Here is a 20,464-nt window from a genome sequence, read left to right as displayed (position 1 = left end):
AGATCTTACTTGAGGGCACTCTCCTAGCCCTGATACATTATTAAGAGGGAAACTGAAGCTCAGAGAAGTGAAGTGCCTTATGATCCCAGAGTCCCTGGTTGGGGAACCTGTCTTGGGCCATGCGGTTTGTCCCCACACTGTGCCCAGGGAGGCTGGGCGCTGGCCGAGGCTGGCCGGGGTGCTCCCCCTCCCCCATCCACCCAGACAGACATGCTGGTGGGGACTAGACAGCCAAACTACCTTCTTTTATTGGATTCTGAGTAAAAATACCATGTCAAAGTTGCCATGCAGACTCCTAAAAAGCATAGATCTGGGCCCAGACCGGGTGGGTGTGGGGAGCTTCTCCTATCAAGTTTTGAGGCGGGCTGAGCGCCGAAACGGCGGGGGCTGGGGAGGCTGGGCCGTCACCTTGCTGGGGCTTTTGGCGGTGTCCTGGAGGCTGGGCTGGGAATGTGAGCGGCCGCTGGAGGTGAAGAGAGCCGTCAAGGCGTTGCGGGCGGTGATGGCGCACCGGCGGCTCACCGGCCTGGCGGGAGGGCTGGGGTTCTTCTTGGCCTTCTTGTATTTCTGGACACAGATGGTGCAGGTGAGGCAGGGCTCCCTCCCTACCCGAGGCACTCGCTCCTGGCCAGCAGCTGGTTCCACAGCCCCGCTAAGACAGCACTGGATGTCCCGTGTGACCGTGTGACCGTGTGTGTGGCGCTCAGCCTCCCTGGGCCGGAGCTCTGTGGCGAACAGCCTGGCCCCTCAGCACCCCTTCCCCACCCCACTCCCAGCACAGGAACGGCGAGAGCCCCGCCCCACCCTGATTTCCTACTCCATTTGTGCGCAGGGCCCCCCTGCTGGGAGGAGGTGCCTGGGGGCTGATGTCAAGCGCAGGAGGGAGGTGGCCACTGGCTGTCACCCCCATCAACTTGGATGGAGTCAGAGTTCTGGGCAGGGTGGGGTGGGGAGGAGCCCCAGCTCACCTGGAGGTTCTCGAAGTGGGTCAGAGACTTGCAGTGGGAGATCTTTGCCCCCGAGCTGCTGTGGTAGAACTTATGGCAGATGCGGCAGACGTAGCCCATCACGGGCACCATGAAGTCCACGCCTATGGGACAGCAGGGTGTGTGCCTCACATCCCCCACGCCAGCCGGGTGACCGCCCGCCCCAGGGGCCCCCTCACTCCCCACGGTGAGATACCATCTCACCCCTGTCAGAACGGCCGTCATCACTAAATCAGCAAGTGCTGTTGAGGACTGAAGAAAGGGGAGCCCTTTTGCACTGTTGGTGGGAATGAAGATTAGTGCAGCCACTGTGGAAAGCAGTACGGAGATACCTCGAAAACTTAAAAATGGATCTGCCTTTTTTGCGAGGGGACAGGCTGTTTGGCTAGGATGCTGTGGCTTGGGATCTGGGGGGTCGCCTGAGGCTGGGGTCAGAGCTGGGGTCTTACCATAGGCAGTGTTGGGGCTGTAGGTCTCTGAGTCTTTCCACTCCTCTATGGATATACCTTTGGACCTCACCTGGAAACATGCAAGTGGGGCCTCGGATCTGGCTTCCCCAGAACCTCCCACCCCCGAATGCCCTGGAACCCACTCATGCTCTTGAACACAGTCCCCCTTGACTTCGAGAAGGTTGTGGGTGGCATTCTCTGAGCCTTTGCACATGCTGATCCTGCCTCCCAGAGTACCCTTCCCAGCCTATACTTCGTAGACCGGCTCAATCAGTCCCGTCCTCCAGGAGGCCCTCCTGCTCCCGCAGTGGCCATAATCCGTGCCAGGGGTGCCCAACGCATCACACATCTCATTGAATCCTCACAACCGTCTACAGTTCACCAGTTTTACGTAAGAAGAAACTGAGGCCCAGGCACATGAACTCACTAGCCCGGTGCCATACAGCTGGTATAGGAAGAGGCAAGGCAGTAAACCCTGCCAGCTCCCCGAGTTCCTACCTGATGCTGCCGTGACCTCAGTCCCAGGGGAGGGTTCCAGGTGATCTAGGACCCCTCGCCTCGCCTGCTGGACATAAGCCCCTTCCAGGTGAGGCCACCCAACTCCAGCCACGTCAGCGTCACCATGCCCAGCAGTGCCTTCCACCACACAGCAGGCAAATAAACGTGGCTTCTAAGGGTGACAACCGCTGCCATTTGCCACCCTTCCTGCGACCCTTCCTCACAGCCTGAGTTGAGACTATTGCTTCTGAGCAGAGGAAACAGGTTCAGAGATGCCAGGGGCCCACCTGAGACACCTCTGCTGACACTAAGTAGCAAAGCCTCACCCCTAACCTGCTTGGGGCTGGAAGCCACCCTTGCGACCCTCCATCCGCAGTCCCACCACTGCCTTCTGCTGCCCCTTCATGATGGGCGAGGTCTATGAGGGCAGGGGCTGGGCCTTGTTCCCACATATCCCTGCTGTCCAGCACCAGGGCCTGGCCCGGGACATGTACTCAGGAAACCTTTGTTAAACTGAAAAGAATCCATGCTGCCCCAGCTCCTTGCTCATGGGAGGCAGAGTAGCAGCGGTGTTCCAGCACAACCTGGCATCTAAGTTGGTGAGATTCCACCAGGAACGTGCTTGGTACATGCCTGGCATACAGTAGGTGCTCCAAAAATGTCGTCTGCTCTAGCTATAATCCTAAGAGCATCTCGCACTGACGTTTCCCCTGTGCACCGCCTCGTTCCCCCATCCCTGCCTTTACTGATGCTGCTCCCTCGGCCTAGGATGCCCCTTCCCTTCCTTGATACAGGTCAGAATTTCAGCCAGGCTTCAGAGCCCTTGCTTAGTCCCCTGCCACCCTATAGTCATGGTGATACGCAGTTTCATAGTCACATAGAATATTCCCACTACTATTACTAAGTTGGAGCAAGCATTAAGTGCCTCCTGGCCTCCTGGGCTTGGGGTCCAGCCTCCACCCTGCCTCCCACATTCCCTCCTCCACCAAGCACCTGCTTGCAGAATTCCTCCTCAGCCTCGATCTCTTCTTCTTCTTCTTCTTCTTCTTCTTCATTATCGTCATCCTCCTCATCTTCGTCGTCCTCAAAGCAGCCCACAGCATCCACTGTGATGAAGTGATCCTCATCTTGGCCAGCTGCCTCCTTCTCGAACATCTTCAGCTGCCCAGGGGGGTGGGCCAGGGCTCAGGTCAGCTCTGGGCAGCCAAGGTGCCACACGGCATCCACCCCACACCCCTGGGGGTCCCAACTCCTGCTACGCGCTACGGCTGGGATACATCTCAACTTGCTGTGTGGCCTTGGCCAAGTGTCTGTACCTCTGGGCCCAGGTCCTCTGAGGAAGCTGGGGTTACCTCCTTGGCTTTGTCCTTGTGCCCCTGGGACTTGACGTGCTCCACAAACTTGCGGGGGGTTTTGAAGTAGCGGTTGCAAACAGTGCAGAAAGGTCTCAGGGACTGCTTGGCAATCTGGGGAAGGGAGGGCAGGCCCAGTGGGTGCCGGGCCACGTCCCCCGAAGCAGCCAGGCCGTACCCAGTGAGGCCTCGCCGGCCACCGGCAGGCCACCACATCTGTCATCAGCTGGCTGCCCTCTGCTCCTGTACCAGAACATGGGCAAACATGTCCCCCGCTGTGCCACTGGCTCCGAGATGGGATGGCAGAGGACAACAGAGAGAAGACAGGGAGAGAAGACAACTGCCAATAGGAACCCAAAGAGCCCCAGTGGCTGAATGGCAGGGCAGGTGGTGCCCTGCCCACAGTGGACAGACGGGGGGATGGAGGCCCAAAGAGGAAACGTGGCAGAGAAGCCACACTGGCGGACACAAAGACTGACACTGACTTTGTGTTCCCACCCTGGGCTCGCCCCTCCCCAGCCCTCGGCTCAGAGACAGCACGTGTGGGTGGCTTGGCAGCACGTGGGCCCCCGCACCTTGTGGTCCTGCGTCCTGCGATGCTGGATCAGGTCCCCCATGTAGTAGACCTGGCAGGTGTTGCACCAGCGCTTCAGAGGAGGGTCTCTGAATGATGACAATCAAAACAAGCACAGTATGACACTATGTTCTCGGAAAGACAGTAGCTCTCCCAGATACTCCGAAAATGGAGCACAGTTCCAACAGGATCTGTTCCGGAAACAACAAAATGGTTCTGCGCTTCATCTGGGAGAACACTTAATAAGAACCACCGAGGAGTCTTGGGGGAGAAATGAGATTTACAAGCATTTGGGATGCCAAAAGGTCACCAGGACAGTGACACAACTGAGAATACCTGGCCTTGAAAACCTCTCTTTCCCCTCCAGTTTAAATGCCCTGGGGTTCCCAGAGCTGCTCTTGCCCCGCGCCCCATTCCTGGACCTGTCCCCATCAAGGGAAGCCAGACCCCCGTCTGAGGCCCCAGAGCAACACTGCCACAGCACTGTTCGCAGAGAACTGTCAGACCGAACCCCTTCTCCACCCGCAAGGGGCTGCAGTGAGCTCTGGGGCGCCCAGGACTCCCGCCCGGAATCCCCAGGGCCTGGCCCAGGACCGGCCCAGAGCTCCTGGTGGATGGATGAAGGAAGCACAGGCCTCTGATCATGGCCTCAGGGGGCCAAGCCGGGATCCAGGGGAGCCCACCAGGAGACCACGTGACGAATCCCCTCCATCTGCAGCTTGTTCACAGCTTGGGCTACATCTACCCAGTGTCCTTGTGTCGTGAGATCTATCTTGATATCATCAAGTCCATTCTGCATATGCAGCTGGGAACCCTGTTCTCACTGAACGCTGCACGCTGGACATGTTTCTGCCTTACCATAAATTCCTGCCATGGTCCTGTGTGAGCTGTTCCACCACATGGATAAACCTTAACTGATCTAACTAATCCCCTAGTTGGATATTTTAGATCAACTCCAATTAAATTGCTTCACTATTACGTTCACTTTGCAAGAACATCTTTGTGGGTCACCTTTCGTCTGTGCTGGTGAATATTTCTCCCAAGTGTAACCCAAAGGTCAGTGCACAGGGGGAGGTTTGGAGCTCGAGAACATACTGCAAAGGCACACGGGGAAGCTCTTCTCAAAGGGAGACAGGTGCAGAGACAGAGCCGCCTTCGGAGAGGGCGCTCCCTGTTGCTCAGCCGCAGGGGGAACTGCAAGCTGCGACCCCCTGTGAGGGCTCAGGGCGAATCCCTGACCCCAGCCTCGGCCTCGGGGCCTGTCCCGCCTGCGAAAGGGTTTCCTTTGGCCTCCACAGGCTTTGTTTTGTTTCCGTTCTGAACTAGCTATTTTGAAGTTGGGAGATTTCACATACAAATCCGAGTTTCTGGATTCTTCTGAAAAAACTGGGAGACCTGAAGCTAAGGGGCCACTGTCCCATGAGACAGAGCCCAGGTCCCCCAGGGTGGCTGGAGCCACCGCCGACCTGCTGCCATTGCGGATGATGCCGCCCGGCCCCCCAAGCCTCTGTGACTGCTCGTAGGGGCACAAAAGGTCCTTCAGCTTCCGCCTTCCCACCCCAAGAGCGAGTCTCCGACTCCAGGAGGGCTGACACCTCTGTTTGACCAAGCACCCGTGACCATGAAAGGGGGAGACACAGGGTAGCCCTAACCTCAAGCCACAGGATGACCCGACCCTTAAAATCATGCCCCTGTGGGTGGGTCCACACAAACATCAGGGGAGCAGCCCCGTGCCACAACCCACTGCCTTCCCACATGGGTGGTCACACAGTTCCCGCCCAGATGGAACCTTAAGAAGCTGTCCAGTTCCTGAATTCCTGCATCACACTCCATAGTAGGCCATTTTACAGATGGGGAAAACTGAGGTCCAAGGTCACACAGTGAATGGTGTGCAGAGGCCCCTGGGGGAGGGCAAGGCCTGACACAAACGCAGACCTAGCAGACAGGAGGTGGGGGCCCCTCTCGGCCTCGCCCAGCCTGCCAGACTGCCCACCCCCCGGACCGGGCCCCCGAGCTCCCGCACTCACTCGTTCTCTCTGTCCAGGACGTCCCGGGGCACAGGCAGCAGGGATAGGAGGCAGGCCTGGCTTGTGTGCTGGATCTCCCCGAGCCGTTGCTGGTGCTGGGCCCCCGCCATGTGGTCCTGGAACTCCTACAACGGGAAGGAATCAGGGCTGGCCATGAGGGCTGGCCATGAGGGCCGGGCCCCGGCACGCGGTCAGCCCCGTGGCCGCCCCAGCACCGCCGCGGGGCCGTTTCTCTTACAGCAACTCTGTGGGTGCCAGAGAAGGATGGTAAACTGAGGCACAGAGTGAGCACACACCACCCAGAGCCCCTGCTCCCCCAGAGCCTGTGTGCGCGCCTCAAAGACAAGGAGGCGTCTGATGAACTTCCAGGTGCCCCGGCTCTGCTCTGACAGGGCACAGAGAGCCAGGGCACCAGCAGCACCAGGAGCGATAACACGAGTATAGTGCTGTTACTGATGCCACACTCGCTCCAGGCTGCGCCTGGGGTTCAGGACTTTACTGTCAAGTCACCGAATCCTCCAAATCGCCCAACGTGGTGGGTTCTGAATGTTTCTTCACCTGATCCATGAGGAAACTGAGGCACAAAAGGCGAACTCGCCTTCCGAGATCTACACAGCTGGTCGGGCCGATTCAAACCAGCTCTGCCTGACAAATCCTGCCTTCACGGCCGGTCGGAAAATGTGTCCTGAGCAGATGCCCGGCTGCCGGGGCAGGGCTCACGGGGCCCCGTGCGGCCGTGGGCCTGGGCATCCCACACGGACCCTCCACCCGGCTGACCCACCGCCCAGGCCCGGTGGCTGTACCTGCTGGCTGCAGCAGCTGGCCCTGCATATGTAGCAGAAGAACTGCAGGGCCTGCTTAGAGGACGTGCCGGTGGCAGCCGGGGTGGCGGAGGTAGAGTCGCTGGAACGGGGTCCAGGGGCGACGGATACAGTGCTAAAAGCCCGGCTGTCACTGCTCTGCAGGATCGTGACCTTCAGGGAGCCCCCGGCCCCACATGCCTGCATCAGGAGCAGAAGCAGAGCTACCACCAGCTGGGTGCTTACGGTGAGCCAGCTGCGGTACTAAATACCTGTGAGCGCGGTCTCATCAAGCCCTCCCAACAGCCCACTTTACAGATGGGGAAACTGAGGCTCTGAGCTCTTGGGTGATTGCCCAAGCTCACACAGCTAGGAAGCACTACAGCCAGGATTCAAACCCAGGCCCGCCTAAATCTAAAGCCCACCCACCCACACGCACAACAGGTGGAGAAACACAAAGGGAATGGGTTCGGCCACAATCCACTGTGGAGCACAGCTAGGACCCAAAGCCCCAGCACAGGCTGCCACTCTTCTCTCCGAAGAGCGATGCTACCCACATGAGGGTGCTCGGGGCTCTGTTTGGGGTGAGCAGGCTGGAAGGGACTCTTGTCACCAAAGCACCTCCAGGTCCCAGAAGCAAAGGCATGTGAAGGCAATGCAACAGCACAAGTGTCTGACGAACCACAGTCAGACCCGCTCTCGCCTGCGCACAAGCCCAGGTGGAGGGCTGTGGTCGTGTGTTCCATGTGGGGAAACGCGAGGGCCCTGAGCGGGGCTGGGACAGTAGGCGGCCCTCCGACTGCTGGGCACTGCGGTCCTTAAGCTGCCGCATTAGCATCTCTACCTACCCTGAGCATCTCTCTTGCTCTTTTTTCACATTCTCCCACATCCAGGCCACTAGTCAGCTCTTCCTGGCTCTCCTCCATGCTGACCTGGGCGCCCACTGGCTCCGGTGAGGCCTCCTCCAGGCCTGGAATGACAGATGTGCTCCGTTTCCCAGGGTCCATCTCCCACCTGACCCAGAGGGCCACCTGCCTTGAAGCCTCTGGTGTGAATGTTCCCAAACCCTGGTTCTGGGTCCAACCCTTGGTCCCAGGCAGCGCTCGGTCAGGGCTGGACAGTGCCAGGGGAGGCAAGAGGGGTTTGGGCAGAGCTGTCCCATCACCAGGCCAGCTGGGAACCAGTGCTCCCTTACCTGCTCCAGCTTCTACAGTATTGGGCGGTGTCTCCAGCGCAGGAGAAGGAACCAGAACAGGTGCTTGCTCCGATGCTGGCACCTGTGGCTGCGTCTGAGCTTGCCCCTGGGTCTGGTCCGATGGCTGCACTGGCGACTGCCCTGGAGGTTGCTCCGGTGGCTCCTCCGATGGCTGGGCCTTTGCCTGTGTTCCTGGCTGGACCTGCGGATACGTCTGCGTCTGTGCCTGCTTCTGCAGCTGTGGCTGCGCCTGCCTTGGGGGCTGTGGCTGCGCCTGCCTTGGGGGCTGTGGCTGCGCCTGTGGCTGCACCAGCTGCGCCTGTGGCTGCAACAGCTGTGGTACTAAGTGCTCTGGAGAGGTCTGTGTCTGTGCCTGCTTCTGCAGCTTTGGCTGCACCTGGGCATCCACCGGTGGCGGCGCCTGCAGCTGAGTCTGTGGCTGCACCTGGGCCTGCATCTGCAGAGCCCGCGGTGGGAACCGTGGCGGTACTCGGGCCTCCGGGGGCTCGGGCAGCAGCTCCGGTGTCTGCGTCTGCTTCGGAGCTGTCAGCCGGGCCTGTGGCTGGACCTTCGCCTGCAGCTGCCCTGAGGGTCCCTTCTCTGTGGGCTCCTCTGAGCTAGGAAGGACCAGAAGGAGATCAAATTCATGTCTTCCAAGTGGCCTTAAGGGGCTCCCTAGAAAGGCCGAGACTCAGGTTCCCATCATCACTCCACCATGTTCAAGCCGGGCTCCCGGGCAAGCCCGTTGGCTCTCAGGGGCTTTACCTAAACAAACTGGCAGGATGGCTCGCTCCCACCTCCCACAACTTCTAATATATATCCAAGACTACCCACCCTCTGCCACCCTGAGGTCCCAGGGGCACATCTTCCCCCCTGCAACTTGGCCACCTTGTCTGCCTCCAGGTGGCTCAGTCACAGTGAGGACGCCAGGGTCTGTCTGGCCTGGGGCCTTCCCTGGCAAGGTGCAGAACTAGGTTTGACCTTCCTCCAAGCCAGGGGCCAAGGTGCCTCCCTTGCTCCGGCTCCCCTGAAGGGTCCTGCCCCCACCTACACCCACCCCCTGCCTTTGTGGAAATGAGAACCCAGGGCTCCTGAGCCCCAGCAGGAGTTCAGAATCAATTACCTCTTTGACCTTTTTGCTGGAGGCTCCGATGCCTCCTGCAACTCTGGCTCAGGTGCTGAAGTGCGTTTCTCCTTAGTGACGTCATCTGGGCAGGGAGCAGAATCTTGGCCTAGAACGAAGGGCAGATGAGAGACTGCCACGACAGGCTAAGCACAGTCAATCTCTGGGAGACAGGGCCCGCCCCCACCAAGATCCCTGCCTCCCAGACCCGCCTCCATTACCAGCCCTTCGCCCACCCGCACCAACCCACGTCCCCTCCGAAGGGCCGGCAGCCTCCCTCACCTGGTGTGTCCGTTCGGGGCTCTGCAGCTTCCTCAGACCCCTCTGGGGGGTCTGCCTTGTCTTCCATAGGCATCGTCTGAGAAGAAGAATCCTGCTTCCTGTCAGAAACCGTCTCTGCCATCTGCCACCCACCCCTGTGAACACATTCCTGCCCAAGAGCAGCTGTCACAGGCCCCCAGGACACAAAGGGGCCTGGGGACCTCCCGCGGGCCTGGCCCCAGAGCTGCCGAGAGATGTTCTTAAACACCCCGGGAATCATGTCTAGGGAGTATCACCAGCTGCCTGACAGTGAGGTGAACCCAGCTTTGGGGGATGCAAGCCTTCTCCTGGCCGCGGTGCCGTCTCCTGGCACCTTGTTCTCCACGAAGCAGCCACAGGGATCGTTCTCAAATGCAAACCTGGTCATGTCTCTTGTCGCGATCAGGCTGAAACCCCCCCGACTTCTCGTAGGCCTGGAGCACCCCTTTTCACCCCAAGCCTGACACCACATACCCTACCTCCTACACAAAATGACTTCTGCCCCCACACCCAGCCCTCCAGCCTCGGCTCTCCCCATTCTCCTCTTCCCCCTTCTACACCCACACTGGCCTCCTGTCTGGTTCCCAAAGCCCAGCCAGGGCCTCACCCAGAGCCTCAAAGGTACTTCTTGCAGGAAGCCCTCCTGACCCCAGAGCAGGTCCAGACCCCTAGCACAGGTCCCCAGAGGGCAGTTGGCTCCCCTACTGTGGCACTTTCCACAGTCTTAATTAATTGGTGGGAATGTTATTTGCATTAATGTCTTACTCTCTTTCCCAGCCCAGGATCTCCAGGAGGGCCAGACCACTGAGACCCCTGCAGGGACTTACATATGTTTGCTAAACAAATGTTTCCAGCCCCACCCCCCAAGGCAGCCCCAGGAACCAGTACTGAGCTGGGCTGAGTATTGAGCTGGACCACGTGCCCTGTGAGGACTCCTTGCTCTTCGGGAACCACCCAGCTCTCACCCTGCATGACACGGGCGCCAGCCAGCCTTCCAGTCAGGGTCTTTCTCAATGGCTGTGCAGCCCAGGGCAACCTCCACCCCACTCTGTGCCTCAGTTTTCCCATATGTAAAATGGGTGTGTGTGTGGCTGGTGTGGCTCAGTGGGTTGAATGCCAGCCTGCAAATCAAAGGTTGCTGGTTCAATTCCAAGCCAGAGCACATGCCTGGGTTGCAGGCTAGGTCCCCAGTTGGGGGCATGTGAGAGGTAGCCAATTGATGTGTCTCTCGCACATTGATGTTTCTCTCCCTCTCTTTCTTTCCCCCTTCCCTTCTCTCTGAAAATAAATAAAATCTTTAAGATAAATAAAATAAAATGGAGGGAGAGGTTGGTCATAGACAAGACCATAGACAAGTGGGGAGAGGCCCACTGGCAGGTCAGAGGCTGTGACCCCCCTCTGGGGGGAAATGCCCCGCCTCCCGCCAGGGGCTGCCCCAGAGCAGGCTCTGAGGAGCCTGAGCCAGAACGCTCTGAGGGGCCTGGTGTGTGTGAGGAGCTGCCAGGACGTCCAGGGACAGGACGGTCTCAGGGAGGACGTTATTCCCTTTGCAAGTCTCTGTAATCTCTGTGCTTATGTGGGGGGAACTTCCCTCTGATCCTCTGACCAGCTCTCCCGCCCTGGGGCGGGCAGGGGCGCTGGCTCAGAACCGTCAGAGAACAACACCTTTCGAGTTCAGAACTTTACTGTTGTTTCACCCTGATGACTTTTCTTTTACACGTTTTGAATTTTTTAGCTTGTGCTATGTTTCCTTTTTAAATAACTGAGAATAGGCTAGTTCACTTAAAGCAAGCCCAGACAGGAGCCAGCAGCCACAGGCGGGTGGCTTTGGAGCACTTGAAAGGTGGCGAGCCAAGCTGAGGCTTCAGCATAAAATAGACACCAGATTTTTAAAGACTTAGTAAACATACCTAAAAAGGACTGTAAGATGCCTCACTCATTTTTTATAGTGATTATATAGTAGAATGACAATTTTTAATATATTATATTAAATATATGAATAAAATTAATTCCACCTGTTCCGTTTCACTTCCTTAATGTGATTACTAGAAAAATAAAATTATATATATGGCTTCTATTTTACTTCCACTGGGTAGCCATTTTGTTGCTTTTAACCCTCACCTGAGAACATGTTTATTGATTTCAGAGAGAGGGCAAGGGAGGGACATAGAGACAGAGAGAAACATCGATCGGTTCCTCTCGTAAAGGCCCCGGGGACTGAACCCACGACCCAGGCGTGTGCCTGACTGGGAATCAAACCACAATCCCTTGGCTTATGGGATGATGCTCCAACCAAATGAGCCACACCAGCCAGGGCTAAGCAATGCTGATTTTAAGGAGAACTACTAGAGTACACCTAAAACTAGTATAGTGTTATATGTCAATTATATCTCAAATTTTTCAAAAAGCTAAATTTTAGGTAAATAATACTACTGGTAGTATTTGGACACAGCAAAGATTGCCTCAGGCGCTTAGGAACATTTGAAGTTTGGGAAACACTACACAAATCCCATCTACCTCCTGCCCTTTTTACAAATGAAGAAACTGAGGCACAAAGAGGGGTGTGACCGGCCCAAAGGCCCAGCATGAGCCAGAGCGGGGAGCTGGGTCGATACCCGGGCCAGCCCTCTCCCATCCCCGCCGGCTCCAACCCAGCCACCACTCACCTTGTGGTCAGGGGTGGTAGAGGGGGGCGTCCGGGCCTGCTTCTGGGGGGCCCGCCCTGAAAGCATGACCTTGGAGGGGTTTATGGGGACCCTGACAGGAGGGGGGCCCAGCAGAGACTGCTGAGTGGCCTGGGGAAAGAACTGCTGTAGAGCCGGGGTGGCCAGCTGTGGGGGTGTGAGGTTGGGGGCTGTCAGGTTCGGGGTTGCCAGGTTGTAGCTGCGAAGGTTACCTGTAGGCAAGAACATGGGAGAAGAGGGATTTTAACTGGGGTTGGGCTAGGGTCAGGGGTCAGACCCCCAAAGCACCACGGGAACATTACAGATCATTTCAAAAGGACCTCTTCCCACCCAAGGTCAGCCAATGGGGAGAGATAACAGCTGAGAGTCCAGTCCCACTTTGGGCACTGGTGGGGAGGGGCGGTAGGGCTGGTTTCCTGCTCCTGCTGGCGAGGCGTGGGACACCGCCTTTTCTCTCCCGATGCCTCCCTGGTCAGGGGCTTGAGCAGCCCCAGCAACACTGCTCACCCTCAGGGGTGCACCTTCCAGTGCGTGAAATATCCAGCACAGGGCCCGCAGGGCAAATGAGCAAGACGACCAGTCCCTGGAAGTATAAGACCCTCTCCCACCCCCTCCAGCTACCGTGGGAACCAGGCGCTTGGTAAGGACTTCCCACGCATGACTGACCAGCTGCGCAACTGCCTAAACTGCTTCCCACGGCTCCCCACCTGGGCACACCGGGTCTCCTTAGGGCCAGGCGCCTCATCAGACTCGGAAGCCCAGTGCTCGGGAAGTGTCTGAACCGTAAAAGCCGGTTCAAATGCTTGCGCCAAGGCTGGGATGAGAAGCACAGGGGTTTGGGGCATGGTTCCGACGTGCCGTGAGAGCTGGTTCAAATCCAGGCTCCACAGTACAAGCGCTGTGACCCGAGCAAACCAGCACCGCCTTCTAGGCTCAGTTCCCTCACCTGGGATAATACCAGTGCTTGACTCACAGAGTTTTATGAGGATTCAATGACATATACAAGTGTACCTTGTATATAATAGTGTTCGATTAACATGAACTTAAAACAAATACATATACGCGTACGTGCAGAGAACGCCAATCAGCTCTTACGATGAGATGAAAGACGGCACACTCCAAAAGGAAAATAACAAAGGACATGGACAAGTCACAAAAAGAAATACGAATGCTTAACAGACAATTACAAAATGTTAAATTGCACTAGCACTCCAAGGAAGTAAACTAAAACATTGAAGATATATGTTTTTTTTTTGCCAACCGAATTAGTAAATTATATGTATATATACATATATATATATATAAAAAGCATATAATACCCAATGTTGCTGTGGGCATGGAGAGACCGGTACTGTCATACGTAGCTGGTGACATTGCAAACTGGTCCAGTCCTTTGGGAAAGCAATTTGGCAACACTTATCAAGGGCCGTGAAATAGCCATCCCCCCAACCCCGTCACCCTCCTCTTGGGAATTCATTCTAAGAAAATAGTCTCAAACATGATATTCACCCCAGTGCTATTTAAAACAGGAAAAAAAAATAGCTGAGAAGGTTTAGGTAAACAAGGGCACATTCCCTCCAGTGGCATATTAAACAGCTGCTAAAAAATAATCCTTATAGAGACTGTCAAATTTTATGATAAACGATCATGCTATTCTTTTCAGCAAAAAAGAAACAAGGTACAGCCTTGCACTTATATCAAGAACCACATCAAATACAAATCCCCAAGTTGGCGCCCAGAAAAAAATGGGGAGCAATGCACCAGAGCCGTGGCAGGCGGTTCTTTTCTTCAGGAGGTGAGTCTGCATACGATGATTCTGGGGTTTTTTAATCCTCTTTCTAAAATATTCTTTTCACTTGTCTTTGAAGAGTATAACTTTTAAAATGGGGAAAAAAGGGAGGCAGGAGTATGTATGCACACGTTGTGGGTCCCTGTGTGTGGTTTTCTCTCTCCGCTCATCTATCTGTCATTTCTTTTATTGTTGATTTTTTTATTGAACTTATTGGGGTGACATTGGTTAATAAAATTATATAGGTTTCAGGTGTACAATATTATCCGTCATTTCTAAGTCAGCTCCCAGAGCCATTCACACCCATGTGGCCCTGGCAGGGCTGAAGGGCGACGGCCATCACATCTTCTCTAGTAGGACCTGGGCTCTAATTCTCCCTCTAATCAACACCTGCTTGTTGTGTGACCTTGGGCACATGACCCTTCTCTGGGCCTCAGTTTCTTCACCTGTAAAATGGGATCATGAGTGCACCCTCCCTTAGGGTTGTCAGCAGAGTCAAGGAATTGGGTTTGTGACGGCCTCGACACAGTGCCCAGCCCCGCAAGTCACACCAACCCTGCGGGAGGGGCTGGGCCTGATCATGAGCTGGCCCTGGGTCACTGGGTCTCTGGATTCCTCCCGCAGGGGCTGGAGTGTCTTGGAAGGAAGAGCTGAGAGACTGCTCTCCATATGGGGAAACTGAGTCAAGGGGACAGGCTTAAAGCACAGGGATAGAGACATCCACTCAGAGATCCAGGGGGTCTGGAGGCCCAGGCCTTGGTCTAGCTCAGCCACTGCTGGTGCTGTGTGAGCCAGGGCAAATGACTTCCCTTCTCTGGACGTCAGCTTCTCCATCAGTCCAATGGGATGAGGAGGAAGATGGTCAAAACAGATCTTTCCATCCAGCGTCTCACCTAATATGAATGTCAGTAAAGTGTGCCCGCTGCTGTCCGCTGAGCCAGCCCCATGGCCGAGGGCACACGTCTGGGATCAGATAGACCTGCGTGCCACGGAGCAACTTAGGGACTTGCACCTCCTGGGGCCTCAGTGTCCTCATCTATAAACTAGGACGCTGACAGTGGCCCCCTCTCAGGGTTACTGTGTGGATCTGCTGAGGTTCAGTGCAATGGGGCTGCTGGGAAGCTGCCACTAAGGAGGAATGAGAGGGGCTGCGGTCATACCTTGCAACTGCTGCAAAAGCAACGCTCTCTGAAGCACAGAGCCGTTCAGGAGGGAGGCCGAGTTGGTGCCCTGGAGATTCAGAAGCTGCTGCTGTGGCTGCTGCTGGGGGAGCCCCCTGTGTGTTGAGAGCAGGTATCAGAGGGTTACTGGGAGAGTTAGAACTACCCTTTTTCTTGCGACCCCTCACCTCCATTCTCTGCCCTCCTTGAGGCAGAGCTCAGACAGGCATGCCCTTGGGAGAAAGGGCTGGGGAGGGGTCTCCAAGGCGTGGATCTGAGTAGAGCCGTCCAACCCCGCCCCGAAGGGGGTGGGGGAACTCACCTGCTGATGGCCATGGGCAGCGAGGCCTGCGGTGGGGACTGCTGCAGCAGCTGCTGGAGCTGCAGCAACTGCTGCTGCTGCTGCAGGTGCTGTTGGAGCTGCTGCTGCTGGAGCTGGTTGAACATGGTGGCTGGGAAGGAAGGGGAGTAAGGCTGGGCTGCCCGTCACGGGACCAGCCAGCGCTCCTCCCGTCCCCGGCTCCCACCCCAGCCCCCGGGCCTCAAATACTGCTGGCTAAGCTTTACACTCCCAATCCTGCCCAGAGCATGCCACATTTGCTCGCTGCCCCATCAGTATGTCCCCAATTCTGCCAGCAGCAACAGGAGTCAACCACCCTCCCACCAATTCCCCCAAATCCTGCCGACAGTCCCCCCTTCAAAGGCTCAACCACAACCTCCGCCGCTCCAACTCTCAGGGCTCCATCCTTCCAGGAGGAGCATCCGACCCCAATACACCTCCCCCTGCAGCCTTTCTCTGCGCGAACTGCTCACAGATTCCAGCCCTTCCTGTTCCCAGCCAGCTTTGATACTCCCACTCTCTCCTCCCCTGTGCCTCTTTGGTGTCAAAAACAGCAGAACTCTCACCCCAGCCCTCTGCCTTCCACTATCGCCCAAGAACAAAGTAGGAAAGAGGCTCCCCGCTCGGCCCCGCCCCCCCCCCCCCCCCATTCCGCTAATACTTCCTTGGCAGATACAGCAGCGTTACACATCACCTCCAGTAACCCCGCTGCCGGCAAAGCCCGCAGCCTCCATTCTAATGTCCCCTAAGCCTTTGGTCCCCGCCGCCGTCCTCGGCCCGCGAACCTCGTCTCTCAGCGCGGTTTTGACCGCGGGTACTGCAAGACCTCCTCCCCGCACCCCCTCCGCCGTTGCGTTGCCCCCAGGGGCAGGGCGGGCCGCACGGTGGCCGGGCTGCTCCGGGCTCCGGTACTCCGGGGCTCCGGACACTCCACCTGGGCCTGTCCGCTCAGAAGGCCGGTCTGCAGGCCAGGCCGGGCAGCGCCCTCTGGAGGACCGGAGGTTCCGGTGCCGCGGGCCGCGCAGCGAGATCCATCTCCGCGCGCACGTCACGCTGCGGGGGCGGTGCCGGCTCACCTGTTGGCCCCGCGCCTGCCCGAGCGACTCCCGGTTGCCGGGGGGCCCTTGGCAGGGCAAACCCTTCGACCCCGGTCGTCTGCATCCGGAAGGGGCGACTCAGCTCAAGATCCGTCTGTCGTCCAGAGGGATCTGTCGTCCGGGAGGGACATCACGGGCGACTTCGAGAGGGACCGTCCCCAACCGACCTCCCCGCGGTCACCACTGTTCCGCGATACGGGGGTCCCGCGTGGGGCTGAGATGGGAAGGGGCGTGCAGTCGACCGCTGGACATTCGGGAACGGAGACTCGGCGAGACGGCGACCTGCACAACCTGACAAAATGTGCCCCAGAAAAAAGTCGGGAGGTCTATTTGAAAGTGTTTTACGGGTGAAGAGGCCTGAGTTCAATGATAGAAAACGGCGCTCATCCGGACCCCGACCCGGTCATGTTCGGAAGGGTCCTTTAATTATGATTCTGTCCCTCGTCCCGACACCCCACTCCTCCGTCCCTACACGGAGTCGCTGAGCCAAACAATCCGTGGTTGCTAAGTAGCAATCCCTGTTCCCTTTGCTTTTGCTCAGCGGCGTCTGTAACTGTTAACTGCTCTGGGCAATTGGCTTCCTTTACATTGAGCGCAGGCTGTGTGCGGGCGGGGCACACGGTGGCGCTAGGGACGCACAGGCCCGAGGCCGACCCAGCGTGTTCAGGTAGCCGAGACCCCAGCGTTGAGCAATCTGCAGTCATGTGACAGGTGCTGCCCTAAGGCTCAGGACCCGCTCGCCCTCCTGCCACCCCGCAGGGGCGGGGAGAGGGAGGGGCGCCCTGCAGGTGCCTAACTCCGCCCGACTTAGAGGCGCCAAAGTGGCTGAGTGTGGCCGGAGCGCGGGACGATCCGGGGTCAAGGGAACGTTACTCCTTTGGGTGAAAGGGCAACCTGGATAATGGTGGCTTTGCAAGTTGGCCTGAGGAGTTGGACTTTATCTCTGAGGGGCAGGTAGCGCTAAGGACGGGTGCAACAGAGTCACACGATCATAAAGCTCATTCAGGTGAGAACCAAGACAGAGGAGGGCCGAGTCAAGCTCGCCCAGGCTTGCAGCGAGGCCGAAGCAGGGCTCTGGGTGCCCGCATTGAAGTCTGGGCTTGAATCGGGGCTCTGCTGCCTTCTGCGTAGGCGACCCTGGCCGTTGGGGGAGTCCCCTGTGAGCCCGTTTCTTCATCTATAAAATGGACATCCGCACGCAGGGGGTGTGAGAGTGACATTACATAGTATTTAGCACCGGCACCTGGCATCGAGTGAGCCTAGCAAATTGCCAAAGATTTTTTTTTTTTTTAAATCCAACTAAAAATAATGTTCGTATTGGGGAAGGTAGGGAAGCCAGCGCTAGCTTCCTGTGTTTCCTGCTTTCTGGAAAGCAATTGGCAAATTCTCTATAAAGACTCTTCAATGTGCTCTGTCCTTTGACTTGATAACCCCACTTGGAGGAATCTAGCTCAAGAAAATAATAGAGAGAGGAGTTTTTAAAACCAGCAGGTGATTTATAAAAACATTATAATAGCTGTCTGGAAAATAATCAACTTTAGGGGAACAACTAAATAAATCATGGTATCTGCTTCTAAGGAATGGCACACAGCCATCAGACATTGTGTTTTCCAAGGATATTTAAACACAATATGATACTAAGTGAACTCAGCAGGTTACAGAACTGCTTACACATGGTGGTCCTGGTTTTGGAAAGAATAAATGTGTGTGTAGGGGACTCATGGAGGGGGTTCACTTTCTCTCCTTTTTTTTTTTCCTAATATGATCGGTTTGAATGACTTTACCGTGGGGAGGGAGTGAACGTTTTTAAAAATGTTGATCTCGTGCTCCCTCCTTGGAGACCAGACAAGACACTGATAGGAAAGCTCTGAGGACACGGGCCAGGGTTAGACTCATGTTAATCGCTTTGGATCAGCCCCTCACAGGTGCAGCCGCCCGTGGCAGATGTTTGGGGGAAGGAGAGAGGCCCCGCCTCTGTGTGGACCAAATGAAGTCTGAGGCTGCAGCGTCAGTGGGAAACCTCTTCCTTGCCTCGAACTTGAGATGCATCTTTATCAGGACGTAAACTTTCATGCTTGTGTGGATCTATGTGCAGAACGATTCTGCTTCAGGAATCCACCTGTCTCACTCCATGATGAGGTCACACAGTGTGACTATTACAGCTCTGGAATATATTTTAATGCCTGACAACACAAGCCCCTGCCATTATGCATTATAAAAAATGTCTTGCCAATTCCCATTCCTGTAATTTTTTTTTCAGGTAAATTATAGAATGATTGTGTCAAATCTTCTCCCCCCGCCCCCCCCAAAAAAATCCCATCAGAATTTCGATTGGTGTTGCATGCAATGTGTTTAGGTTGGGGACGAACTGACATTTTTACCCTGAGTTTTTTAGTTTAAGGATGAGGTGAATGAATGTCTCCATTTATTTAAGCCTTATGTTCCAGTAGGATTTTGCAGATTTCTCAGTCTAGCACCTGCACAGGGTGGGGGCTATTGTCACTATTTTCCCACTTTCTCCCCAGCTAGTGATTATGGTGTCTTTATCTTGTAACCAGCCACCTCCTTACCTGGCATTATATCTGCCCTCAGTAACGTCATGTGCCCCTCAATGGCAGAAAGCAGCTACTGAGTTGTCCCCGTGTCCTTGAGACCCAGCTCAGAGCCCTTCACGTCCCCGGTGCCAGGGGTTGCCTGGGGAAGATCAGCTCAGTGAATGAGTGGAGGAGTGAACGAATGGCTCCGGGAGGCAGCGTCCTCCCTGCGCCCTCGGGCTGGCGCTCACCGCAGCAGCTCTTCCCTCCTGGACATCGAGGCCATCCCTGGGGGCGGTCCCCCCGAGGCCCCGGCGGAGCACACCGACACAGGAGTAGAATGAGCCCACGACCCGACACCTAACTCAGACACCCCGGGAACAGGCTGTGCACAGTGACAGCTCCAGGAAGGACAAGAGGCAGAGAAAAATATCAAGCCATATGCTTACCATGTGGCCTCCCCAGTATCTGTCGCCCACCTGTGCCTTTACCTAAAACTAAACATGGGAAGTGGCAGGATGGGCGTTGTTGCTGCCCCCACCTTCCACGGTGACTTGGAACGGGGCACCTCCAGACTCAGGACCTTGGTCTGGCCATCTCTGCCAACCGTGACTGCCTTGTGGGTAGCAGGCTTTTCCTCCTCCTGTCCCCTTATCACATCCAGCCATGGTGGCTGCCTTCTGCCCCCCAAAGAAACCAAACCTTCCTTACAATGCTCTCCCCTGCCTCTCACTCCTCACCAGGCCAATTCCTGTCCCGTCTTCCCAGATCATTTCAAACGTCAGGACGCCCTCACCGGCTGCTGGATATGCCCTCCAAGCCCTCTGTCCACAGGGGGAACTGGGCAACCGGAGCTCCCCAAGCCTGAAATTCCCACAAGCTCAGCCAGCCAGGGGTCGCACCGGCCCCCCGTCCAGGCCTCCAGGCCCCGCTCTGTCTCCCACGAATCCCAGCGTGTGCACTATCCCGTGTTCTTCCCCTCAAGAGATGACACCTTCTGCTACTTTCACAAAACTGAAGTTTTTTCGGACAGCACAATGGTGATCGTGGCAATAATTACATCAAAGCTCTAATTATTCACTGTTCCAGGCACCGGTTTCATGTTTTACCTAAATAACTATTATATCACTGAATGCTCCTCGTACAACCCAGTGAATTAGGTAATATCATTAGCCCCTACGCACCCATGGAAAAAATGAGGGTCAGGAACATGACTTGCTCAAGGTTATTGTGTTAGAAAGTGGCAGAGGTGGGATTTGAACACCAGGCAGGCCAGCTTGTGTGCTGTGCTCTTGACGCACATGCACCTTAACCATCAGCACACAAGGGCGCCTGCCTTGTTCTGGGCTGATGAGGGGTTCCTCCCTGTAAGACAGGGCGCTACAAGCACAGATGCCTGGACGGCCAATGCCCAGCAGCCCTGGGGAAAGCTTGGTGCTCAGCCCCCAGCCACGCAGAGGAGGGCGCTGTACGTACCCCAGCCTGGCTCAGCGGCTTCCTCAGCAGTGACCTGGCCCCAGACCGGGCCAGGTGCCATTGTTCTCTGCTTAGCTTGT

At 56.4% G+C, this 20,464-nt stretch overlaps 1 protein-coding gene across 1 annotated transcript; it reads right to left on the bottom strand.

Annotated features, from left to right (window-relative positions):
- Positions 1-246: 246 nt before the first annotated feature.
- CIZ1 (CDKN1A interacting zinc finger protein 1) lies at positions 247-15,384 on the bottom strand. The gene is made up of 16 exons (XM_054584318.1): positions 15,260-15,384; positions 14,938-15,053; positions 13,308-13,379; positions 11,971-12,200; positions 9,287-9,377; positions 9,005-9,113; positions 7,882-8,498; positions 7,535-7,656; positions 6,690-6,887; positions 5,887-6,011; positions 3,861-3,948; positions 3,286-3,399; positions 2,927-3,094; positions 1,436-1,505; positions 969-1,090; positions 247-567 (listed from the first exon to the last, which is right to left on the bottom strand). Exons 1-16 carry the CDS (start codon positions 15,382-15,384, stop codon positions 349-351), a joined length of 2,586 nt encoding a protein of 861 aa, XP_054440293.1. The 3' UTR covers positions 247-348.
- Between the last annotated feature and the right edge of the window lie 5,080 nt (positions 15,385-20,464).

Source organism: Pteronotus mesoamericanus, unplaced genomic scaffold (genome assembly GCF_021234165.1).
Source record: "Pteronotus mesoamericanus isolate MK-2021 breed Mesoamerican mustached bat unplaced genomic scaffold, CSHL_Meso_final contig_78, whole genome shotgun sequence".
NCBI classification, from domain to species: domain Eukaryota; kingdom Metazoa; phylum Chordata; class Mammalia; order Chiroptera; family Mormoopidae; genus Pteronotus; species Pteronotus mesoamericanus.
Note: the sequence above shows the minus strand (reverse complement) of the source record. Positions and strands in the feature narration are given on the sequence as shown.

Coding starts and splice junctions, on each gene's coding strand:
- CIZ1 (XM_054584318.1), bottom strand. CDS start 15,384: ATGTTCAACCAGCTCCAGCAGCAGCAGCTCCAACAGCACCTGCAGCAG. Junction 1,506..2,926: donor AGGAGGAATTCTGCAAGCAG/GTGCTTGGTGGA, acceptor GCATGTTTCCAG/GTGAGGTCCAAAGGTATATC. Junction 568..968: donor CCCACTTCGAGAACCTCCAG/GTGAGCTGGGGC, acceptor ATCTGTGTCCAG/AAATACAAGAAGGCCAAGAA.